Source organism: Lates calcarifer, linkage group LG16_LG22, assembly GCF_001640805.2.
Source record: "Lates calcarifer isolate ASB-BC8 linkage group LG16_LG22, TLL_Latcal_v3, whole genome shotgun sequence".
Classification (NCBI taxonomy): Eukaryota; Metazoa; Chordata; class Actinopteri; family Centropomidae; genus Lates; species Lates calcarifer.
In genome coordinates this window covers 1,992,445-2,017,198 of record NC_066848.1, presented here as the reverse complement: position 1 = coordinate 2,017,198, position 24,754 = coordinate 1,992,445, and the positions used below count along the sequence as shown (strand labels likewise).

General features: G+C 43.3%; 4 protein-coding genes across 5 annotated transcripts; 2 read left to right on the top strand and 2 right to left on the bottom strand.

The window, feature by feature from the left end:
- The first annotated feature begins 101 nt into the window (after nucleotides 1-101).
- Nucleotides 102-2,852, top strand: pcbd1 (pterin-4 alpha-carbinolamine dehydratase/dimerization cofactor of hepatocyte nuclear factor 1 alpha). The gene is made up of 4 exons (XM_018680994.2): nucleotides 102-258; nucleotides 968-1,099; nucleotides 1,182-1,262; nucleotides 2,386-2,852. Exons 1-4 carry the CDS (start codon nucleotides 256-258, stop codon nucleotides 2,476-2,478), a joined length of 309 nt encoding a protein of 102 aa, XP_018536510.1. The 5' UTR covers nucleotides 102-255; the 3' UTR covers nucleotides 2,479-2,852.
- Nucleotides 2,853-3,141: 289 nt separating this feature from the next.
- On the bottom strand, nucleotides 3,142-12,724 carry sgpl1 (sphingosine-1-phosphate lyase 1). 2 transcript variants are annotated; one of them, XM_018680992.2, is made up of 14 exons: nucleotides 12,555-12,724; nucleotides 9,968-10,133; nucleotides 9,394-9,461; nucleotides 8,871-9,018; nucleotides 8,146-8,225; nucleotides 7,826-7,954; nucleotides 7,659-7,747; nucleotides 7,454-7,562; nucleotides 7,257-7,355; nucleotides 7,007-7,153; nucleotides 6,582-6,820; nucleotides 6,349-6,495; nucleotides 6,138-6,258; nucleotides 3,142-5,314 (listed from the first exon to the last, which is right to left on the bottom strand). In XM_018680992.2, the coding sequence occupies exons 1-14, from the start codon at nucleotides 12,564-12,566 to the stop codon at nucleotides 5,171-5,173; spliced, it is 1,698 nt and encodes a 565-aa protein (XP_018536508.1). In that variant the 5' UTR covers nucleotides 12,567-12,724; the 3' UTR covers nucleotides 3,142-5,170. The 2 variants fall into 2 exon arrangements, with proteins under 2 accessions (XP_018536508.1, XP_018536507.1); XM_018680991.2 differs by lacking the exon at nucleotides 12,555-12,724 and adding an exon at nucleotides 10,523-10,916.
- Nucleotides 12,725-16,711: 3,987 nt separating this feature from the next.
- On the top strand, nucleotides 16,712-18,324 carry neurog3 (neurogenin 3). Its single transcript, XM_051076682.1, has one exon. It carries the CDS (start codon nucleotides 17,490-17,492, stop codon nucleotides 18,087-18,089), a length of 600 nt encoding a protein of 199 aa, XP_050932639.1. The 5' UTR covers nucleotides 16,712-17,489; the 3' UTR covers nucleotides 18,090-18,324.
- pdlim1 (PDZ and LIM domain 1 (elfin)) lies at nucleotides 18,078-24,370 on the bottom strand. Its single transcript, XM_018680995.2, has 7 exons — nucleotides 24,092-24,370; nucleotides 23,065-23,216; nucleotides 22,583-22,667; nucleotides 21,399-21,583; nucleotides 20,482-20,630; nucleotides 20,277-20,394; nucleotides 18,078-18,925 (listed from the first exon to the last, which is right to left on the bottom strand). Exons 1-7 carry the CDS (start codon nucleotides 24,182-24,184, stop codon nucleotides 18,739-18,741), a joined length of 969 nt encoding a protein of 322 aa, XP_018536511.1. The 5' UTR covers nucleotides 24,185-24,370; the 3' UTR covers nucleotides 18,078-18,738.
- Nucleotides 24,371-24,754: the final 384 nt, after the last annotated feature.

The following is a 24,754-nucleotide window of genomic DNA, read 5'->3' as shown; positions in this document are numbered from 1 at the left end:
CTACATGAATGCCTTGTGCAACAGATGACAGTTTGATGATTAAACCCATGCTGACAGGTGGCCGTGTAACCTATCAGCACTGAGGATTTCTGCTCAGGCTTCCGCAGGGGCAGCTAAGCAGGACCCAAGGCTCATGTGTCAGATGGATTCATTCCAGTTGCTCTCACTGGCTGCCACAGCAGATTTGCCTCTGTGCAACAGGGAGCTGGAGCTGGAGCTGTGCACCTCCTCTGTGTATGAAAACACTCTGCAAACATGGTGAGTACACAACCTCTCTACGCTGTGTGTTGGACCTGCTACACAGGTCTGCTCACTGCCTCGCACACCTGTTGACATTTACTTAATCTGGCAAGTTTAAAAATCCACTAGATAATGTTTTACTACAGACTGAGAAACAGATATTCACATAGATAAATTTAACACACATGCCATGTCTCTGTCCATGCATTAAGCCACTCCGTGAGATGAATAGATGAGGTTTAAACCGGTGGGTATTGTTTGTGTGCAGCCTGTTCGCTCCACAGATAGATCAGATTAGACCGTTGCTATGATACCTGTTGATGTCACTGCTGTTTCAGCCTGTGGCCATGACATCTGTTTACTCATCTGGGGACAAAGCCTTCAAAAGTCCCCTCTTGATTGTGCAATGAAGTTGCATCTATGTGGGCAATGTTGACAGTACAGGAAGGTGGAGAGGGGTAATGAAGCCTGAATGAAAATGAGCAGAATTGACTTTAAAAACATGTGACTCTGCATCATGTGACAGATTAGGGACTGAGTGACCAAAAAGGGATCCCCACCCCCTCCCACCACCACCACATACCTTTGAACTGGCTAGTTTTTTAAACCAGGAATGCAGCTTCTCATTGTTTCCAGATGCGTTCCTGTGCAACCAATCACAGTTTGTGTTTGTGAAACTGCCCCCTCTAAACTCACTCACACTATTACCCCTGCTCTGTCCCACCAGGCTGGTAAGATTCAGACTCTGACTGAAGAAGAGAGGGCCCACCTACTCCCCCTTCTCCGCAACGCTCAGTGGGTGGAGGTTGTGGGGCGGGACGCCATCTACAAAGAGTTTGTATTTAAAGACTTCAATCAGGTTTGTAATATTTCATATCTACTGTGTGTTATCTATATACATGACTCCATGATTTCAAGGCATGATGTTCTTACCTTTGTAGGCTTTTGGCTTCATGTCCAGAGTGGCTCTACAAGCAGAGAAGATGGACCATCACCCTGAGTGGTTCAACGTCTATAATAAGGTATAAAAGACTAATTATGACTCATTCAAAACAGATTACAGTCCTTATTTCTGATCATCAGCGAACTGAAACTGCTCCTGTCATCACCCCATGCCTAAATGACTGAGATTACTGTCTCAAAACCTACAAGCTCACACAGGTGTATGATATTATATCTTCTCGGGAAAGTGTGAGCCTTGTGCTAAGCTATTTTAATTGCAAATGCAGGCGTCTTGTACCTAAACTGCACTTCAGGACTCACTGAAGCTGCTATACCCTGTGTTTTTACATTAACAATGACTGTGTGAATTATGAAAGGACACTATTAAGTGTTTCAGCTTCTTGTTTTAGTTTTTTTGGCCTGCAACTTCTCCGTTTCGGTTCACGTTTTTAAGCTAGCTAGCTGGTGAACTGGGGGCTAAAGGGACAGATATTTCCCTTGCTAGCCGGCGAAGACCAAAACAGAGCTGAAATAAAAAATGAAAAAAGTAAACAGTCGACTTACATTTGTCAGGAAACATGGGGGCCCTATCTTTACACTCCCTACTTTCAGACTGACGCTGTTTTCCCGTCCAGCGCTGATGTTATTTAGCCGGCACATTGCTAGCTTTCAGACACGACGCGTCATAACGGTTGGTCGCCGCGGCGAACTCACGCGCATACCGCGGTCAAAGTTCAGCCCGGTTGACCTTTGACCGCTGCGCGCGCGCGATTCTCCCACCGAGCCCAGCGGCTACGGCTAGCACAGTGCTAGTTGCTAATGGCGGTCTGTTTGAAAGCGCCAGGAGACAAAAACCTTAAGTAACTGGCCCAGTATTTCTATGTCATTTAAAAAAATATTATTAAAAATGGGAGATAGCACTGCCATCGGTTTATTTCATGTTACGCCATAAACACACCCATGATTAATTAAAAGATAGTTGAACAAAAGGCCTGGCGCTGCGACGTTTCCTCCCGCCATTAAACTAGCAAAACTGGATTTGACACGACGTAAACACAATTTTTCATGAGTTTAGACTGTTAAAATAGAGATGAATGAAAGGAGCCTTTACCAGAAGTGAGATTAGTTTATCATCCAGCTATCTTCAGGCTTAATTTCTGGCTATCAGTCATAGACATGGTCAACTTCCTTCTGTTCCACCAGGTCCAGATCACTCTTAGCACCCATGACTGTGGAGGTTTGTCCCAGCGAGACATCACTTTGGCCACCTTCATTGACCAAGCATCTCTGATGTGACCAACATGTTATCAGTCATTTCAACTGTGAAAACTGTGGAAGTGGAAATCATAGACCTTTATCTCATTCCACTCTATGAAGATATGACCTGCAAAACCCAATGAATACGAACCAATTACTTTGAGTTCATTGCGAGTAATGTGGCCGTCTGTAAAGAGCCCAATGTGTTTTTGAAAATATGCTGTTGTTGGTTTTGCACATGGTGAATATGAGATTATCAACCCAAAGGAAATGGAGGATCCATGTAATTCCTAAAAAACCATTCCAGGTGTTCTAAAATTTACAGGTACATGTCCTTTTGTTGCATCTAGTGTCTTATGTGCCAAATGTTTTTGTATGACCAGATGATAATTAAAGACTAAATAAACGATCAATGTTATTCACTTCATCTGCCCAACATTACAATGTGAAAGTACTTCAGAAACAGTTTCCACAAAATTCAACATTTACAAGCCTGACACAAGGTTTTGTTTGTTGTGAGCTGCTGAATTAGACTGCAATATGCTTCAGTGTGTTTTGTTCACCCTGTGTACATCAGAGGCGAATGCTCATTATTACTGTGAAATACAAGAGCAAAACCCAGGACAGATTAAATATTAAATATTTTTCTGTGTAGAACCTGTTACAGAGGTTAATCACCGTTGGTTAATGCTTAAACAAGAATTTGCATTAAAAGTTTTTATTCAAAAGAGATTTCTCTGCCATTCAATCGTCACACATTTTGAGGATATTTCTCCAAACCAAACAGGATGAGTCATTGTTGGAAAAGTCTTTTTGTTTTTTTTGCACAGGCCACATCCTGTCATGAATTTAAAGATGGATGGATGGACACGGATGATGGTATGAGCTTCAATCATTGGTGGTGGTTGGGGGTGCTGATAAATCCTCTGTCTGTCATCAGTCTTTTCACCAGGCACTGACTAAAACATGGGAAAAAAATCCCCCGTACATGTAAGAACCTAAATACATTCATGTCTAATCTCTTTAAAACTGCTCAGTATGTAAAAACACAAAGACTCAAGGAAAAAAGACTCACAAATTAAGTGATTAATAAAACACCCAGTGGTCACACAATTGGTTAAATTACACCAACGAGGCTGATAAGCTGTCATTCAATGCTATGCTTCTAACTTCTCTTAAACATTAATAGTAGAGCATTCCCCTTCGTTTCTCATTCATCAAAAGGAAAAGTTACATATTGCACAAACATGGAAATTATTTCGTGGAAATACACAATTTAAACACGCAACATTAGGAAAAGCAAGGTCCTTTTGGTGTTACAGTATGTTTTGTTGAGTTATCAGCCTGTTAGTAGATGTGTACATATCCTGCTGAACGGATTTCAAACCAAAGTATATCCACATTCAGACGGGCTGGAGACGTCCACCACAGTGGACAGTTTCCTTTCAGTATCAGTAAATGTAAGAACACTTTAATACATACAGTTTGTCAAATGCCCTAACATTGTGAAGTTTATGTTAGAAATTGGAAAAATAAAACAGTTGCCCTGTTAGAATGTGTTTCAGTGGATGAATAAATGTCATTTGCACTGCGTAGAAACTGAGGTAGATTGAATTAGGAGACAAATTATTAAAATATAAAGGTAGTACACAGGTGACGATGCAGACTACAGAGGGAATATTGAGTGTCTGCTGCTTGATAGTAAACCAGGGTTGGAAACTGCCTTCAGTCCGGTCTGTTGCTTTACTTTACAACCCAACTACTTCATCCAATTCTGGAAGACAATCACTAAAATAATCAAAGTGGCTGATAATCTTTGGATTCTTTGGCCACCCTGGTTACCACTTCTCCCTTATTTCAATGTAAAGAGGATTTTATTGAAAATGAATGACATTAAAAGCTCCCAGTATCCAAATCATTCTCCCTCTGTCTACAAATCCAACCACTGCACATGGACCATGAATGCAGCCTTAAAACAAAACAGAACGCCGTCGTACTAAGTGCTAACAAAGAAGGATAGAACCGACACGTTCATGCTAACAAACAAAACGTATACAATAACATAAGAGAACTGTAGTTTCAAGTGATTTACAGATTAACCTGATATGTTCTTGTCAGGACATTGCAGTGCTTTTTTCATTCAAAATGCTATTTTCCAGAGAACTGTTAATGATAGTTGATAACCTTTGACGGACCTCCACATGTGGAGCCAGTCTGGTGCAGTACATCAGGTTTCATGCTAGAGGGCAGCGCAGCGTTTCTAAGCTTTCAGTGGTCTGTGTTTTTGCTGAGTCATCACAGATATTGAAGCAGTGATGGCAAGCTGAAATGTACTGGAGTTTAACAACAACAAAAAAAGAAAAACTGAATGGTCTTGTTATGAAATCAGTAGAGATTATGACAGATTTATACATTTAACAAAAGCTGTAATTGAAATGAACGTTTTAAAAACAAATAAAACAACTCAACACACTTCTACGACGTTAAGAAAATCAAATGAATAGACTAAAACTCGTTTGGAACCAGTCACCACTTCTCTCTCCGGGTTGATTAAAAAATGACGATGGCTTGTGCTTCACAGGATCTTTGCAGATGTTTGTAGGTATGCGAGATAAGGCAACCGTTGAGTGATAATCTCAGAGCTCTGGGAGGAGGCGAGCGTGTTTCCCTGCGTGCAGTGTCGGTGGTGGGGTTGGTGGCGGTGGTCGGACCATGAGGGCCCAATCCTGTTTCAGTGGGCTTTACCGTTGCCGTTCATGTGGCTGGTGTTTGTCTTGGAAACCTCAGTGCTGTAGAGACAGTCGAGGAAGCCTCTGGAGATCTCCGTCACCATGGATCTGTCTGGGATGGACTGGGCCATGCCATAGATCGCTCCCTGAGGAAGCACAAAGACATGAATGAGTTCATAATAGTATAAACAGTAAGAATCATGGTCTAGGCTTGGAAACAAGAGTGAATGGAGTGAATGACATTAACTAAAAGCCAAATTAAGTAAAGAAGCTTTCAGTTGTTGGCATCTCTTATAGTTCTTGGCAGGGTGATCCACAGTTTTGAAGCATTATTTTTTTTAAAAAAGCAGCGCTGCTTGTATTTTTACATATAAATTTAAATTAAAATGAATTTAAAAACCAAGCAGTAGAGGATTTATTTTTCTATTTAATTTATTCCCCCTTCCCTCAATACTGTGTATGTGATCATTCTTTGTTTATGACTAATGTCTGTTTTGTCTGTTTGAAGTTGTATAGAACTGTAACTTGCCATTTATGTTTGTATAAAACTTCCAAAGTTTAAATAAAGTTTGATTAAAAGGCCCAGGAGCTTGTGATGGATTATAGGAGGACAGACAGTCTGCAATGAAAACGGGAAAAGAAGTAAAAGAACCTTTATATCTATTCTAAAAGGGACAGTGGAGTGGAGCTAAAACTGCAGTATTATGGTTTCTCTTCCTCGTTTTAGGTACAAATCTTGCAACAGAGGTCTGAATAAACAACTTTTTCATCTGACTGCTTCCTGTCACTTGATAACTTGATACAGAGGAAATATAATGATCCTCAGACACATTGTTGAGTCATAGGAGTGTCTTCTTTCTGTGATTTCTGAGTGGATTTATGGACGTTTATTAGAGGTAGTGATATAAAAACATCTGTCTTTGAGTGTATTGTGTATATTTAGTGTATGGATTCATATGCATAGCTCACCATCCCCGTGGTTTTCTCTTTGGGGTTCTTCATGATGATGGCGACCTGCTCTTTGACATCACGAATAAACTGATCGGCGACCCCCGGCTGGGTGTGCAAGACTGTGCAGCAAATGTGGATGCTGCAACACAGGAGATCATACAGTTACTACTGAACATTTATCGAACCATTAAACCTGTCAAATCTCTGTCGTTGTTGGTTCCTTGTGTACCTGGATGGGTACTGCAGCGTGTTCAGATTCCAGCCCTTTGACGTCAGTGCATTAGACAGACGGAAAATATCGAAAACATCCGATCCTATCGCCACCACCGACACCTCCGGATCCCCAAACACAAACACTCCTTTTATCTTACGGATTCTGCCAATGAGAAAAAAGAACAAACGTTAGAGGCGACAAGATAAACAGCGGTTAAAGGAGTTCAGGTGCTTTCCTTTGAGTCTTACTCTGTTTTGATTTTGCGTGCTGTGCTGATGATCTTCTTGGTGGCGTCTATGTATCCGTTCTCTCCCATGTGCATCATGGTCGCCCAGCAGGCGGCGATGATTCCCCCTGGCCTGGAGCCAGCTATGGAGGGTGAGGCGTAGATCCCCCCCTGCCAGTCCGGAGCTACAAAGTACTGGTAGTGACGGTACTTTTTATCGCTGTAGAGGATCACAGAGGAACCTTTGGGGGCGTAGCCGTACTGGAAAGGAATGTGACACATGCACAACGCATTAAAATAACTATAAAAGTATGGCTTTGTGCCAGTTAAGAGTGAGAGTAAACATACCATGACTGCTGCATTAAACACAGAGCCTGTCTGCAGCTTAAAGACAAGCAGGATTAAAAAGAAGCGCTGGTCTGAAGCGAAAGAACAGCCACTCCTTACCTTGTGCGTGTCTGCAGAGATGCTGGTAACACCTTTTACCCTGAAGTCGAACGGGGCGAGCGAATAACCAGCCTTGGCCATGAACACAATGAGAAAACCTCCAAGACAGGCGTCCACATGCAGCGGGAGGTTGTATCGCACAGCCAGCTGGAATACACACAAACACACACAGAGGGAAAGTGTCAGAGATGTGACTTCCTCTGTTTTCATTTCAGAGCGTATCCAGAGAGGAAAATGTGTCTCGTCTGACCTTGGCGACTTCCTCGATGGGATCCATGATTCCGTGAGGGAACTGAGGCGCTGAGCACACGAGCATGGCCGTGTTCTTGCCGATGGCTCTCTTCATAGCCTTGAAAAGAGAAGAAACAACACAGGAGTAAGTGACGTTTAGGGATAGAGAGTCAGTTCAAGCATGAGTGTGTGTGTGTGCGTACGCTGTGTTCGCACCTTCACGTCCACTTTCATAGTTTTCTTGTCGAGCGGGATGTGCACGAGCTTCATTCCAAAGTAATGTGCTGCTTTGTTGAAGGCGGCGTGGACGCTCACGGGGGCGAGACTGCAGGACACAAAAATGATGTGTTAAGCGTAAGAAAACTTCTGAGGAAACAACAAGCCTCGACACAAGCCCCTCATCTCACACAGCCCGTCTTACATCTCAGGGTACTTGACACCTCGTTCATACGCCATGTCTCTGTACGCCTTGCACGCCATCAGTATGCTCTCAGTTCCTCCTGACGTCACCTGGAAGCAGGAGTACAGATATTAAATCCATCTTTCCTCCATTTTGGCTCTGCTGGCTCATGCAGTTTGATGACTTACGGTGCCGCAGGAGTTCGGCCCGCCGTGGAAGAGCGTGCAAGACATTCTAACAACCTCCGCCTCCATCTTTCTCACGCCAGGAAAGATGTCTGGGTGAAGTGGGTTGCTCCATGCAAAGTCTCCATACACCTGGGAGCAAAATCAAACAAAAGAAAAGTAAGATTTGCCTGAACTCCAAATGTTTACAGACACACAAACTAGCACAGCAGTAAGTAGACAAACAGGAGAAACAAAAAAATAACTGGTAACTGTAACTAACTCTGTCAAAATGTACTCAAGTTCGACCTTGACTTTACTTGTTGTGTACAAAGATTACGCACCTTCACCAGGAGTTTGGTCAGGGTTTCATCGCCCCAGTACACTGCGCCCGAAACACACCCTTTCTCCCACTGAACCTCATCTGCAACGACACAATGTCTCATCAGAAATCACTCAATAAAAGGTCCGCTGAGATTTCTTTGTGTTTGTGTTTTTATATCTAATCTTTTTTGTCGCTGACAGACTCAGATTGTTGTTTATGGTGTAGTTATGTAGTTATTTTTCCATGTTTGTGGGTGTAAATAATAAATTAGAAAGGTGAAAAATCTTTGGAATCGGTGCCTGAAACATCGCTATATGTCACTACCAGACTCCATTGACAAAAAGAGGAATTTTGGCAAGTAGAACACAGGAGCTGTTGGAAGACCGCTACTTTGATCTGTTAGTTTGTTTGTGCTATTTTGGGAGTTTCAGTGGTGGAAGAAGTATTCAGATCATTTGTATAAGTAAAAGTACCACACAATAACACACACACACACTAACAGATGGATGCAGTGGTATTCCAGCAGCTCCTGTGTAAAATTCCCGTTTTTGTAAATGGAGTCTGGTAGTGATATATCGTGAAGTTTCTGGCACAAATACCAGACTTATCTTTTAACTCTGGCATACAAAATCTACTCCTCCTCATTTCAACATGGTAGAAGAACAGATAAGAAATACTCCTCAGGGACTCAGCTTCAAAGTTAATGAACCGTGAGGCAAAGCTGAGGAAGGAACAAAGACTTACTCAGGGTCTCGTACTCTCTGATTTTGTCCAGCACTTGGCTCTGAGAGAGACCTTTGGATGGCAGCTGTTTAGCGTAGCTCATCCCGTTCTTCAGAGTGCACAGACTGGCAGACATGTCATCCAAAGCCTTGTTCAGCTGGCTCTGAATCTGCCACAAACAGAGAGAGAGTGGAGTTATTTTACAGGCATAAACTGTGTCTGGATGTGGTAAAAAGTTGTTTAGTAAAATGGATAAAAGGTGAAGGAACCGTGTTCAGGACTAAACGTGACAACATGTCCACTGTGCTATCAATACTTCTTGATAAAAGCTGGTGACATAATGACCAGAAGTAACCGAATGTTATCACCAGAGTATGAGCCAAAGGTCTGACCTCCCCCCTCCTCCCCCCCACCTCATGCATGCTGTAAACAGTCATCCAAGAGTGACTCATAAGAGTCTTAGACAACAGAGTCAGTGAACATCTGCCGGGGGGGGGGAGAAGAAGAAAAAAAAAGGAGGAACAGATTCACCACTCATACTTACTGACGCGCCAACAAAGGGTATTTTCCTGATGAGTCGAAAGCACTGCTTCTTGATTCGGGATGTGAGACCTGTCGGGCAAAAAGAGACAAAGCAAGCAGCTGTGGTGAAACATGGCACACGCTCAACCACAGATATTAAAACAGCTGACTGTGACCTATAATCACACGCCAATCTGAGCCACTCTGGCAAAGCGTTTTAGCCTCGAAGACGAGCAGCTAGTCTCACTCTGACCAACTTTCACTCTGTTAGAGCTGGGAGCACGGCGGGTGGAGCTGACCCTGCTGCTGAGGAATTCAACCACTGATTGATTGATAGCAGATCTAGAAAGTCTTGTTGATAGGAGGTGTTTCTCTGTCGCACGTACAGGAGAAACAAGCACTGTAGCAGAGCATGAAAGGTTTTCATTAAAAAGCCATTCACCTAACAGCTCGGATCACGTTTCTCCACAGAGAAGTTAGCTTAAACCTGATGTCAACAGCTCAGTGAATTACAGCACGACTCAAAAGCCTCTCAGAGAGACTGCTGGCTCAGCATCTCTGATTTAGCCTGCAGCTTTGATCCCACACAGATTTACTTTCTTGCTGGAAGAGGAAGCCTTTGATCCAGACGGCCCCCAGCGTGGTGATGAGCGTCGCCCCGATGATCTGCCACGGCTCCAGGTCGGCGCAGCGCGAGTTCACCTGTCGCCGTCCCTCCTCCAGGTACAGCAGCACCATCTCCTTGTACACCTCCAAGGCACTCTGAACACACAGACACACAGACGCATGTGTTACGACATGCTGATCGTCATCATTCAAAATGATGCAGGAATTCAATTTCAGGGGAATTTTTATGAGTCAAGACGCCTGATTTTCATGTTTCCCTCTGAAGCTCAGATACAAGGATGTTAAAGTAGAGCTAAAGTCAAGACCTCCATTTTGATGTGCAATAGATTATTCAGTGATCATTCTTGAAGTTAGAGAGATTTGAACACATTTATGTCACTTTTAAGGAAGAGCAGACTTGTAATTAGTTACTTTTAGAGGCAAGTAACTAATATTAAACATATTCTGACGTGATTTAAGGATATCTGCAGCGGAGAAGTGACTCTAACTCACAAGTATGATTAACTAACAACATCAATACTTACATCAGAAGTCATTGTGTCAGATCTACAGAGCTCAGTTTCCTCCTCACACTAACTCTGTCTCTCAGACAGACGTCTCTTCGTCCTCCCAGGTGAGAGTGAAGAGAGCCGCTCTCAGCTGACTGGACGACTATCGCCAGGCTCCTCCCCCCCGCCCCAGCGGCTGAGAGGATGTTTTGCAATCGATCATGATCAGACAAGGCAGGAAGTTTAAGCAGACTTATGCTGTACATTCAGCTCTGAGCCTGATCAGGTGTTGAAATGTTTCTGCAGCAGCCTGAGTACGATGTTTTTTTACAGCCTGAGAGGATTTAACAGAGCTGAAAATCAGACTAAATGACTCATGAATGTTATTTCATAAGTGCAGCAGAATTATCTTTTCATTATCTCTCCCCCTGTGGTGCGTTTACAACACAATAGCAGGCGGTCTTGATAGTGAGGGCGCTTATTCAGGCCACAATCAGATGGAGGAAAAGCTTAAGGTTCAAAAGACGACATCTTAAGTAATCAGAGCCTGGAATAAACACGCTGTAACAGGACAATGAGGCGAGTCCCCCTCTGTTTATTATGTCAGAGAGATTCTCCACCTTTGTTCCAACCTGAGAGGATGTCAGGTGTTATTTCAGCCTGGTCATTAAAGGCATCATCTGCAGAGTTTCTCTCAGTGAATGAAGGACTGCAGCCGTCATACCTGCCTGTTCAGATAACATGTTCTCATACAGGTTTGGCGAGATCAGTCGCGTAGAGACGAGTGGAAACCAGTGGAAAATAAGCTCTGGGAGGGCTTGACATGTCAGGAGGAGTATTTACACGTATGCAAATGTGGAGTACAGGTGTCTGTGATCGCTGTCATGCGTCTGGTCATAAAGAGAAGATTAAACCGTCTTATCTAACAGGCCTCTGTTTCTGTGATCCAACACATCTTCTGTCCTCACGTCCCACCCACACCTCTTCCCAAATCCATTCAATTCTTCATCCTCGCCTCAGGGAAGACTTCAAACCGAGTTCACGCACACACAAAGACTCTTGTAGCAGCATTGTCCCTCGCTCATTGTCAAGCAGTGGACGCCCATTCCTTTGCTCCCCCTCGTACGACGTGCGACTGTTCTTGTAAGGAGAGCTTTTGTTGTCTCAGAGGGGAGGTCAGGTTCTCATGGAAATGTACTGGGCGTGAGGTGGCTGCTCCTGGATACATCAACATCATCGTGGCTTATAGGGAAAAAGGGGGAGATCAATCAGGGAACAGAGGAGAGGAGAGGGAGGGGGTAATTACAGCTGTGCCGGCTGGAAAAGTTTGCACAGCCTGTGGGTTATCATGGCATCAGCTGACATTAAGCCCAAAGCTTTCTGAACCACTTCAGGAAGACAGTGACAGACTGAGGGGGTTAATTTCTGCCCTGACAGCAGATCTGTGTCAGACGAGCCGCCCTCTAGTGCTGACTCTTTTGTCTGTCTCATCTGCTGCTGGTGTCTGACTAATAAATAAAAGTTGCTCCTTTAAGAAAGAAAAAGAAAATCCCCTGCAGATCTGTGGCCTCAGCTGTGAGAGTAACGCTTTGTTTAAAACTTCCTGCAGGTTTATGTTGAACAGGATCTCTAATTTTAAATCACTGGGTGCTTCAATAAACAATAGGAGGGAGCTTTAGACCTTCTAAAGGGGAAGTACACTTCACTTCACTTCACTGTATCATCAAAGAAATCAGGTTTTTGCTCAATAAAGATACGAATGCACACATCGCACATTTAATTAACAGTGTTAAATGAGTGTTTGGAAACATAATGTGGCTCATCTCATGTCCCATTTCAGATTCCAGGGGTTAAAGTATCAATGTAGTCTGAGTGTTTCCTCTGTAACGGAAGGTTTAGATTACACAGGTCGCTGTTTGTGGACTCGGAGCATCCCTGAGAGCAAAACAAGTCGGCTGGCTGCCTCACTTCACTCCTGATAAACAAGTCCTCCCCCTTTTCAAGCGTCTTGTAGCAGCGCTGTCACCGTCCCGTGCGTGAAAACGGACAAAAATAAAGCGACACCTACCCAGTAATCCATGTCGTCGAGGCTAACTCTCGCCGAAAACCTCTCTTTTTGTCGTCTGCTCCCCGGGAAAGTCACCTCCCGCAGCCTGCCTGTGAGTCCTCCGCTCTCTCATCTACATGCTGCTACCACAAACACAGCAGCACTAAGCTAGCTCCGATTCAGGAAGTAGCCGCAGCGCCCAGCGCATGCGTAGATCTGACAACGCTGCGGATGGGGGGCCAATGACGCGGGAACCCGTTGTTCGCGTGGTGACGCGTAGATCTATAGATCTGCCATTTTAAAGAACCAGGAGCGGCGCGTGGCTTTTACACTCGCGACTGGATGAGTTAGCAAAGAGCTGACGCTGCGTTCAAAGGCTCCACGAAAACTCCAGCTTCCAGAGAAGTTAATGAGAATTATTACAAATACAGCACAACCAAAGCTGAAGCTGGGATTTTAGAAACACTGAGGCCACGAATCCAAGTCCTTCCTGCCTCAGAAACAAAAAATAAAGTTAACTTATTTTATCACCATTTCATTGCGTTTTACAAGGTTGTTTTACATTTTCTCTTTGTGTATTCTTTTTCTTTCTTACCTCAACTTCAAAATCATCAAGTTTAGAAAAAAATTAATGATTAAAAAATGATAATTTGATGAAGAAACAACAAATCTATTCATTGTTTTTACTTGTTTATTTTGTTATTTTTGGTCTAAAAGCAGTCAAAAGTGAAAATAGTGGGACCAGAATATAAAACAGATTTACCCAGGACACTGCTCTTGAACATAGCTGAGATAAGTGTGATTCAGATTGATCACGTGGTAGAGCTACTCTTCTGTGACCATGAAATGTGTCTGACATTAAAGTTTATCAATGAACTAAGAGCTGTTGCTGTTGGGTTGGGATGTTCACCTTTAATCTACTTATAGATACCACATGTCCCACATTACCTGAAGGCATCATTTGGTGCTTCTTTTATAATAGCGTGAAATGTTTAATGTTTGTTAGGAGTGGAAACAGCGCCTCAGCGCAGCCGAGCAGCGACATTACAACTGTAAATCCAACAATATATAACACGATGAAGATAAAGATGCTGCAGACATGAGTTTTATTTCCACCTGAGATAAATTCACGTCTTTTTAAGGGAACAAATGTTTTTCTTTTAATATTAATGCAGCTGTTTTTTTCTATTTTCTGTCTCTTTCTATCACAAACTACAGAGGAACTTAGTCAAATTATAATTTCTGGTGTAAAATGGATGAAGCAACATATTGTAACAGTCAGTGAAGTCTGACTGTCTCACTGTAACTGTACATTAACACATGAACCCTGTTACAGGCAGGTTTGTTGTCTTATATAGTTTTTAAATATCTCTGAATGTGTTTTATCATAAAACTGAGATCTGTGAGCACATGTGGAAAATTATTATTATTTGTCAGGTTCTTCTTTTTTTGTGTTAAAAATACACATTTATGTTAATTACAGTTGATTTTTATAATTAAATGTTTAATAAGAGGCTGTTGCTCTTTACATTTTCTTGAATTCTTCTTCTGATTTCACCTTTTCTCTGACTTATAGAGTTGTGAGAGAAAGTGCAGTAGGTCCAGGTCCAGATATTCTGAGCAGTCAGTGGTTGTTTATGTTGTTTATTCAGTGTCAGTGAAGAGTATTAGAAATTTAAATAAGAAAATGCTTAATTGGAGGCATTTTCTGTTTAATTAGCAGCAGTCAGAAACAGATTTACAGAATCTCTGGAGGAAACTTTTCAAATAAAAAGCTCAACAAGAAAAAAAAAAACCTGTTGGTGAATGAGCTTTTTATGGAAAAAAACAACACACTGATGCGTTCACTTGTTAACTTTTAAATGTACAGATGAACATTGGTTTCATGTCGCTCCTCTGAGGAGTTCATCCATTTACAGGAAATGCACACTTGTTCTTTTTCCTCCACAAAGAGCCACTAATGAAGGAAAAGTCCAGCATCGTAAACAAGCTCTGAGCAGAAAGAGAAAAACACATTCTGCATTAGTTTAAATGTGAAAGGAGGCGACGTGCAGCCACAGACTCATTCGTGCTTAAAATGTTGAATCTTTATGAAAAGACAAACTGCCTCCAGAGGACAGCTATTCCACTGTAATTGGTGTACACTGTCTTCAAAAGCTGAGGTGAGAGGTACAATGCGTTGCCCGTGAAAGGAAACTCCAAAGCACATTAAATGTGAATTACTTCTTGTTATAAGTGTGCTCGGGGTCATTCTGGTCACGACGCGCGCACCTCTCCAAAAGCGCACACGTCTCCAAAGGCGCACTCCATACTTTCTAAAAGGCAGTCACATTGTTGAGGGGTTTCACAAGAGGTGTACATATGGCATCCGGGTTGCAATTAAATGTTTTTTAAGATGTTTTCCTTTCTTGAAGAAGTTTCCTTTTTCTTTTTTTCCTCTCCCAGCAGCTCTTTGCCAGAAAGGACAAGAGGAGGGGGCGCATTGAAAGGCTTCGCTGCTAGTTTGGGATGACAACAATCTGGTCAGCGAGTTGTTGGACTTTTGATTGCCCTCCTCAAAACGTCCTTCAAACAAAAAGCTGAAGACGAAAATAAAGCCCCACCTGGTACCTCTGTTTGCTAAAATAATAATAAATAGATTTCGTTTAATAAATAAGCAAAAGAGACTGTAAAGTGAAGTAGTAGAGGAAGTATTAATCAGGAGAGTCGGGCAGGTATCACCTGCTCCGGAGCTTGCTCAGTTTATTGTTAAATATTGTTAAATCACTTTTCGTACCAAGTCTGCTCCGATATCTGCTATTTCCACAGCAACTGGCCGCTTCTGTTTGCCTTCACTTTGCATAACAAGCAGGACACTACAGCACACTGATAAAAAATCAAGGAGAGAGACTGACAGCTTCAAACCCACACCTGTCCACGATATCACAGTATGGATTTGGCATCGATTATTATTTGTAAAGTGGTAATATTCAGTTTACTTTAGACTTTTCGTGCCTTTTATAACAGCAAGGCACCATCTCCTATCTCACTGGCGTATTTGTCCAGTTTATTGAAAGCATATGGTTATCAGATTGTTCCCAAAACACATATTTAGACAGAAAGTTAGTGAGAGAGAGTTCGTGTGATCCTTTGTTGGAAACTGTAAATCATGCTGGAGCTCTGCCACACTCCCCCCTCTCCCCCTCAGCGACTCTGACATGTCCACTGATCTTTAACCTCCTCAAAGTAGCGTTACTTTAGAAAAGTGTAACGCGCCGCTGAGCTGTGGCCGCAGTGGGCATGTGTTTGGAGATGTCGTGGCGCACAGACACGGGCTCACACGACGGGAGAAATCGAGCTTTTATTGTTGTGAGACACGACAGGAGCCTTTGTTCTGTCGGTCCACACAGCAGGTTTCAGCCCGGCAGCTCCTCTTTGTTGGGTGGCCTCATGCGTAATTGTCTTTGTCCAAACAGCGGAGCTTTGCGCTCTAACGCAGAGAGCAAACGTTTGTCTGAATATGTGCTGCGATTAAAATGAACTTTATCTTTGATGCAGCTTTGATTTCCTGAGCTGACACAGACACGAGTCCCTCCTTCAAAATAACTCCCAGCTGGGAACCTTTTACTGCAGTTTCAAGTTCTTTTACAGCCAAACGTTGCAGCTCAGTGTGATGAGCGCACGATTTTAAAAAATACGCAACTTCATATTTCATGAAACAGCGTATTTGAAAAGACTCTGTTGTTTTCACGCCGCTGTTTTGACTTTGAAGTTGATCCCAGGAGCCAGTTTCCCAAGTTTCCATCCGCGCTGTGCAGCAGCCTGCACGACACGTGCCAACAACCCGAGTGCGTAAAATGTGGCACCACAAGTAGCCCTCCGCGAGAGAGATCTGATTACATCTGCAAAAACAAACTGGCACCTGGAGCTTAAAGTGTTTTCATCCTTTAAAAAAATAAAGTAACAAACCAAATATTTACCCACAATTCAAAGCTGCAGCTCAGAGAAAGAAACCAGCTTCATCTAAGCGTCTGTTTCCTCGACATCATGAGCAGCTTCAGATCTGCAGCTTCACTCATGAACAGCAGGTAAACTTTACTCAGCGTAAAACACACGTGTGTGTGTCTCTGTGCTGTGCATCAGAAACAGAAGAAGACGTTCAGCGCTGACGCTGTGAGATGGAGAGAGACGAGAGACGAGATGTTATCACCACTTTTTATATGATAAATGTGATTAATCACTAAATAATAGAAATAAAAATCATCAGTGCAGCAGCTCAGAAGCAGCTTTGGTCTGATTTTAACAATATTTTTACAAAAACAATCAAGAAAATCTCTGTTTCATGTTTGATGTTTATTTTCTGCTAGAAAATGCGATAAAATGTGATGATTATTTTTCTAACATGTGCTTCATCTACAGCTCCTCACCCACATTTAATTCATGCAAAATAACAAATAATACACAAAGAAATAAAGTAGAGAGAGAGGGAGGGAGAGGGTGAGGGAGGCGCTCCCTGGAAGCTGATTGGCCACTTGACAGGCGCTGTTGATTCAGGCTGAGAGATAAGATAACGGCCATATAAAATGACAGGAGATGCGCATCCATCCCTCACTGTCTGCTGCCTCCACGATTAACGACGGCCACGCTTCATCCGAGCTTCACCTGGCACGACTACACAGGTAAGAGTAAATATTTACATCCGCCGGAAGTTATTGAACCTCCTCACGTGGATTTTACAAACAGCAGCGCCGCTTTTTATTTTTATTTTTTATCATTTAAATGATTTAAAAAGGTAAAAAGCTGCACTGGAAACAGGTGAACTCACCTGAGCAGTATGCTACGTTTGAGGAAATCTGACTTTCAGACTCTGGACACAGGTTTGATTCAATGACTCATTAACAGATGTTTTTGTTTTATTGCTAAACTTTGTGAAATATTAGGAAAAGCTCTGATCAATAATCCTTCTACCTGCTCAGGATGTCTCCTTTGGTGCGGTGTGAACCCGATGACCTGCGCGCATCCAGAGACTCAGCGACGCTCCGCAGCCCCGTGAACGCACCAGGCGACGCTTATCTTCGTAAACTGCCGGCTGTGTTCGGAGGAGACGCGTCCCCGCCGAGCCGCAGCCCCAGGAAGTGCGAGAGGTCCGGGCCGCGGGGGAGGCGCAGGATGAAGGCGAACGACCGGGAGCGTCACCGGATGCACAACCTGAACTCGGCTCTGGACGTGCTGCGGAGCATCCTGCCGGCGCTGCCCGACGACGCCAAACTCACCAAGATCGAGACGCTGCGGTTTGCGCACAACTACATCTGGGCTCTGACCGAGACCCTGCGCATGGCGGACGGACACGGACACGCGGCGGCGGCAGAGCTGGACCTGGGGAGTCCGTCCAGTGTCTCATCCGCGGAGTCCGGTTACCTGACCTCAGCCGAGTTCGACCCGAGAAACTCTTACACACCTGTGAATGAAATGAGCTGTAAACCTGTTCGAACAGGTGAATCCAACACGTTTCCTGTCACCTTTTATTTCACATCTCTATGTGGTGAGAATCATCTCATCAACACGTGGCACTACTGATGTTTATTTGTCCATTTTTACATTTTAACAACACAAACTTAAAGGTGGCGATTGATTAACGACGTCACAGCAGGTGTTTCATCTGTTGTGACGCAAGAAATGAGCCCAAACCAAAGCAGGGAAGCAGCGTTTTCTACCTGTTTCATTCTTTGTTTACGTGTATTTAAAAGAGGAGCAGGACAAGACAACAGGTTTAAGCTAAAATATTCATTAATGGATTGAAATGTGTTTCTGAGCTGGTTTTCTGGATAAGAGGAGGTCTATTTATTTAATAAAACTGTAAAAACATGAAGCGGGTGAAGAGCAGTCTGGTTCTCCGTTGTTTCCATGATTCAAAGGAACATAACAAACATGTAAAAGGACAAATATTACTAAAACACAGCAGCTGTCATTCAAAAAGAGGAGATTTTTTCAGAGGAGGGAGAGAAAATGAGTCATAATATTCAGTAATTTTCCTTTTGAAGCCAAAGTTAATGTGCAAATCATCTTTTTAAAAACGTAGTCCTGCCTACAGGTGAGTGTGCTGAAGCAGAATGTGAGAGAAGACCGTTTTCTTTAGGAGTAGCACGAGCTAAATGTCTTGGATTATGTGGTGGGTGTCCTACAGGGGGGCGTGCAGTCCGAGGCCGAGCCCGTGCAGCGAGCCGCTCTACTTGGGGAAGACGGTGACCACGTCGTAGCCCTCGGGCGGAGTCACCCGCTCCCGTGCGTGCGTCTCACAGTAAATCTGGTCCTCCACAAAGAAATGTCCCTTCTGTTTTAAGTTGACGTCGCAGTCTGTGCAGGTGTAGCACTCAGGGTGACGGAACTTGTCCCTCAGCTTCACCACCATCCCCCTGAGACATGGACGTAGAGATCATGTTAAACCAGTCAAGTTATGGATCATCGTCCACTAAAGTGTTTGTTTTTACCACAGACAGATTGTTATCACAAGCGTCTGACAACATTATGGATAAGATTCCTGCAGAGACAGAGCTTTTTATTAAAGAGGAAGATCCTTTTTGTTCAGCCAGAAACAGACTTTTTATCACCACCAGACTCCATTGACAAAAACAGCAATTTTACTCAGCAGAACACAGAAGCTGCTGGAATACCACTGCCTCCATCTGTTAGTTTGTTTGTGTTGTTGTGTGGTACTTTTACTTATTTAAAGGACTGGATTACTTCTTCCACCACTGAGAGTCACACAATAACACAAACACACTAACAGATGGAGGCAGTGCTATTCCAGTGGCTGCTTGGTAAAATGCCTGTTTTTGTCAATGGAGTCTGGTATTAAAATAGTGACATTTACTCCTTAATGAAAAGGTCTGTCTCTTTAGGAATCCTATTCATAATGTTGTCAGATGCTTTTTATTAAAGAGTAAGATCTTTTTTGTTTAACCAGAAACATCACTAAATATCATTACCAGACTCCATTGACAAAAACAGGAATTTTACCGAGCAGAACACAGGAGCTGCTGGAATACCACTGCCTCCATCTGTTTCTTAGTTTGTGATATTGTGTGACTTTCAGTGGTGGAAGAAGTATTCAGATCATTTCTTTAAGTAAAAAGTATCACACAGAAACCGAGAAAAACTAACAGATGGAGTCAGTGGTATTCCAGCAGCTCTTGTGTTCTGCTCAGTAAAATTAGTGTTTTTGTCAATGGAGTCTGGTATTAATATATTAGCAGTGTTTCTCGTTAAACAAAAAGGATCTTACTCTTCAATGAAAAGGTCCGTCTCTCTCCATAATGTCATAAAACATTTATAAAAAAACATGAGAAAATACAGTTAAATTATCTAACAACAAGCTTTAGGTGTGAACTGCCCCTAAAAGTCAGTAAGAGGATCTTAACTACACTGAGCACGAGCAAAAATATTAATTATACAGTCTGTTGAAAAACATCTGCTTCAAATAACAGTGCAGATTTTTAGGTACGTCCACTCAGATTAAGAAAAGGTGGAAATATTTACAGGGAAACTGAACCAATTAAAGTTAATTTCACTGCAATTTAAAAAAAAAAAAAAAAAAAAAAAAAAAGTCTTGGTAGCAGCTGTTCAGGAAAACAGCTGTGGACTGAGCTTTTACCACATTCAGCCACCAGGAGGAGACAAACTCACACCAGAGACGACGACACTGAAGGTTAAGAAGTCATAAACCACTCACTCATATCTTTAACTGAGGAATCGTAAAATACTTACACAATCCCAGATCCACATTTGTCACAGATGGGTAACTTCTCCGCGTTCCCCACCGACGATCCGATCTTTGTCGTGGGCGCTTTCACGCTCCTGAACCCTGACGGTTTATCACAGTCGCCTGCAAACATCAGACAAGGTTTAGAGTCAAAAACAGAGAAGAACCCCAAGAGATCGGTTCTGAATTTAAAAGCGTCAGACGTCGTACCGGTCTCAAGGATCTCCTGCAGCACCTTGAACGAAGCCGACTGTCGAGGAGGCTCGTCGGACTCCTGGTTCTCCTGCAGCATCTTGTAGACCTCTGAATCTGCAGCCACCGGCGGCCGCTTGGCCGTCTTTGACGGATCTGATGGAGCTCTACAAAGTAAAATGTGTCTGTTTTTAGTCCGTCTGCAGGCGTCCAGGACCCGAGAGAGGAGGCAAACAGTCTGTTCTTTATCCCCGAGCAAGAGATCACAAAACCTGGGCACAGCTGAGACTGTTCCTGCTCTTTAATGCTGCTACAAGTTTCTTAATTTAATCCGGCTGTGGCTGAGTGCGCTCTACTTTCTCAGCCTTCATATCCACATTACTAATGATTTGTAAACACATGTATCACCCTGCCTTTTGGGAGCCAGCCTACATCTTGTGAGCTCATTTTCTGCTAATCAAGCAGCTTATTCCAGCAGTTAGCAGCAGATATTAAAGCTTTAATATTAAAGTTAAAAGGCTATAAATAATGTTGAATCTGTTAACTGTGAAACACAAGTAATACACAACAATAATAATAAGTGTGCTACATGGAACATTAAAGTTTAAGTAAGAAAATGCTGTTAAACTTTAACCTGCTCTTTCTAATTTAATGTCTATATAACAGTACCAGACTCCATTGACAAAAACACCAATTTTACCGAGCAGAGCGTAGGAGCTGCTGCCTCCATCTGGTTGTTTGTTTGTGTTATTGTGTGACTGTCAGTGGTGGAGGAAGTGCTCAGATGTTTAACATGAGTAAAAATACCACACAATAACACAAACAAGCTGAAAGATCGAGGCAGCAGCTCCTCTGCTCTGCTCTGTAAAACCATTGATTTTGTCAAGGGAGTCTGGTATGGTTCTATATCTTCACTTGAAGCGTTTTTTTCTTACTTGTTGTTGGGCTCGTTGGCCGTAGCCATGGTCTTGACCTCGTCCACAGCCGAGTTGAAGTCCTTGATGTTCTCTGAGGAGTAGAGACCGGACGGGTTGTTGTACTGGTTGGTGACGACTTTGGAGCCGAAGCCGGTGAAGGGCAGAGCGCTCCTGTTGTGGGTCGAGCCGATGTGTTTCACCTCCTGTGGAGAAAGAAAAAAGAAAGGTTGTGAGTGCAGATATGAAATATACGACCGTCTGAAACATGCAACACACGTAGTGGAAATGAGATGCAGCGGTTGTGGTGTTTGACACCTTGCACATGTACAAACATGCAGTCGATATCATGTGATTTCTGAATATTTCACAACATTTTTTAACACATAACCACTTGTTTTTTTCAGCTGTAATGTTGCAACGAGGTTTGGAAACGTTGCCACAGTCTCTTCTCCTTAAACTGCTGCTTCTAGTTTGATGCAGAGTCACACATAATTTATCAGGATAATGTGCGACTGTGTACTCTGGCCTTAATTATAGCGAACCGGTTAACGGTCCTTAAAGACAAACACGTCATGACGCTGGCATGCCATCAAAGCGGGCACATAAATACCACCAAATCTAGCTCATGCTTCACAGTGGAAACACGGAAATGCCTCCAAATATAGCTCATGCTTTAAACATCTGACATCTAAATTACAGAATACCCCAGAGTCTCTGCAAGCACAGACAGAAAAACACAGTTACAGCAGCTTAAAAAACACGACGATACAGCGAAATCAAAGTGACAAACTCCAGACAAACGTGTGTGTGAGAAAATAAAACACGCAACATCTGTGACTTGTGAAACACGCATCACACCGTTTCCTACATGAATTCACACTTTGGCCTCAACTTTCCACTCAGCGGACAGGAACTGAGGCTTGCGTCAGAGCTTGGCTGATAAACTACCGTCTCCTAGGAAACCTCCTGTTGGGAAGTAAACAATGACTTCATCATTGGCACTATCAAGGAAGTTTAAAAAAAAAAAAAAAAAAGGAAAAAGAAAAGGGAGAGCCACAAGCCTTTGCGGGCGTGGTGGGAAAAGAATGTGCTGGCTTCCAGAAACTACTGTATGCAGCCACCTATATGAGGGTTTCCCCTGATTTTAATCTAAATGACAGAGTTGGGAGGAAGTTTAAAGATGCAGCGGCGGTGACACACACCCGTGGCTCTGATGCAAGATTCATCTTGTACGGATGCGTCTTCCCTTCCTCCGATGAGAGCGGCGACCACAGTTTAGTCTCTGACCTGAGGAGCAAAGGAAAAGAGAAGATAAAACGGTGTTTTCCTGCATCCTACTTCTGTCTGTAAATGCATCACAGCTCCTTGACGCTTTACCACGCCTCACCTCCGACGGATTCTCTCATAACCTGAGCACATTTGCTTCAACCTGCCTGTTGAATCCGTTTCAACATCCCTGCTGCTTCGCCCACCAGAAAATGACGATGTTCCGCGGTAAAGCCAGGCCTACGTACACGTCTCAAACCTCAAGCTCAGGTTTTAAGAGCAGCCCCACCCTTTAAAAAGCATGAATAAACATAACGTCACCCCCCCCGAACACCTGGATTGTGGCTGAGCCATCTCACATTACTCACAAGTGTTTTTCAGGCCCGCGGCTACGCACACCGTGTTGCCACATCTGTACCTGTCTATGGAGAGCACCATCTCCTCCACGCAGCCCTTGATCTTGTTCTGCGCCTCCAAGTGAGTCATGTTCTCCGTCGGCTCGCCGTCGATGGCCAGGATCATGTCTCCGATGCACAGGTTGGCCTGGGCCGCTTTGCTCCCGGGGGTGACCTGCAACACGGGAGACATTTTGCAGCATTAAATAACTTGATTAATTTGATTTAAACCCACTTTCCAAAAGCGTCTCCTCTAATCAGAACCTACTGCTCCTCCTCCATTTAACCCCGACCCTGCAGGACCTTTACACTCACTTCTTTGTTTACAGTAAACACTTGCAGAGAGGTGTTTTCAGCCTCTCGAGCAAAGATAAAGCCTCGGAGCAGAGAGAAAAGACTCTGGCACAGTCCAGGAATTCCTAATCACTTTTCCATGGGTGGAGTGGAGCGACCACTCTTCACATTTACAACAGGAGCAGGGGGTGAGGTGAGCAGCAGCCTCCCTCCACTTACACTGAGTACACACAGTGGAGAGCCATAATGTGTGGTTCATTACCTGTGTCACACTGTAATGCTGCCTATTAAAAGCTTAGTGTTGGTGTGGACAATGGCTGCAAAGAGCTGTCCTCTTTACAGGAAAGAAAGAAGGGATTAGTGGTTTGTTGACAGAGGGATGTCAAAATAAAAGACAGGTAACCGTTAATCCTCAGTTTAATTTGAAGTTAGGGCACAGAAAAATACTATTTAATGTAAAAAAATTAAGATAAAGTTTTAAAAAATACTTTTATCTAAAAGGTAAGAATTAAATATCTTGTGTCGGGTAATGAGGAGGTTCATAAACAACCGTATTTGTAGCTAAAAGTCTCCTTAACTTTAGCTAATGTTAGCTTAATTAAATATATAGCATTTTAGCTCGTGTGAAGTAACGGTAGCCATTTTTAAACTGAAGCTAACGTTAGCTAAAGTTGTGGAGAAGCGGAGGCGGCGGGAGGTGAAAGTTTCGCCCAGGTGTGGTTCACAAACTCGCTAAAAACAGCAAAACTAACTCACCCGGGAAATCGCCAGCGGCTGCTCGAAGTCCTTTCCCCCGACCAGCCGGAACCCCCAGGGTCCGGGACCCTGCATGACCACCCGGAGAGGCATGTCGGTGAACTTTTAAACGGAGTTAAGTTGTGTGTGTTTAAAGAGCTCGTTTCAGCGCCACCAGTCCACTTCCTACCGCCGCGTATGACATGTGCAGTGATCGATACTGGTCGTGGGTTTGAGCCCGAGCACAGCTCCGCAGCATCAGAGGGGAAGGAGAAGGGGGGAGTCAGGGAGGAGGGGGGTGGACCCTCAGGTTACAGTTGGACGAATCGATTTTGAAGTTTCCTCGCTGATAAGTGAGAGAGCAAAGATCGCCTGACGTAAAGATGTATCACTCCACCAAGCGTAGCAAGTGCAAGTCACGTGACACCAGGAACTTCCGCATTCACTCATTTTCACAGATTTAAAGAATTTACAATCAAATAATAATTTATTATATGTATTATATGTGTAGTTTTAAACCTGCTTTATTTAAACTTTATTTATATTTTCTTTATTTTCTTTTGGGTAAATGATTTAAGGGGACAAAAATCTTTGGAATCAGTGCAATTTAATTCAACTTTGTCCACACCAGTATACATCCATTAAACTGCTTCTTTTTGCCACTGACGGGCTCAGATTGTTATT

What these genes read in the sequence shown, in the direction of transcription:
- pcbd1 (XM_018680994.2), top strand. An exon ending in TATTTAAAGACTTCAATCAG is followed by an intron (nt 1,100 to 1,181) that starts GTTTGTAATATT and finishes TTACCTTTGTAG; the next exon opens with GCTTTTGGCTTCATGTCCAG. An exon ending in GGTTCAACGTCTATAATAAG is followed by an intron (nt 1,263 to 2,385) that starts GTATAAAAGACT and finishes CTGTTCCACCAG; the next exon opens with GTCCAGATCACTCTTAGCAC.
- sgpl1 (XM_018680992.2), bottom strand. An exon ending in CTTCCTCTTCCAGCAAGAAA is followed by an intron (nt 9,462 to 9,967) that starts GTAAATCTGTGT and finishes TTTGCCCGACAG; the next exon opens with GTCTCACATCCCGAATCAAG. An exon ending in CCATCGAGGAAGTCGCCAAG is followed by an intron (nt 7,154 to 7,256) that starts GTCAGACGAGAC and finishes TGTGTATTCCAG; the next exon opens with CTGGCTGTGCGATACAACCT.
- neurog3 (XM_051076682.1), top strand. Translation starts at nt 17,490, where the DNA reads ATGTCTCCTTTGGTGCGGTGTGAACCCGATGACCTGCGCGCATCCAGA.
- pdlim1 (XM_018680995.2), bottom strand. Translation starts at nt 24,184, where the DNA reads ATGCCTCTCCGGGTGGTCATGCAGGGTCCCGGACCCTGGGGGTTCCGG. An exon ending in ATGGTGCTCTCCATAGACAG is followed by an intron (nt 22,668 to 23,064) that starts GTACAGATGTGG and finishes TTTGCTCCTCAG; the next exon opens with GTCAGAGACTAAACTGTGGT. An exon ending in GCCAACGAGCCCAACAACAA is followed by an intron (nt 20,631 to 21,398) that starts GTAAGAAAAAAA and finishes TTTACTTTGTAG; the next exon opens with AGCTCCATCAGATCCGTCAA.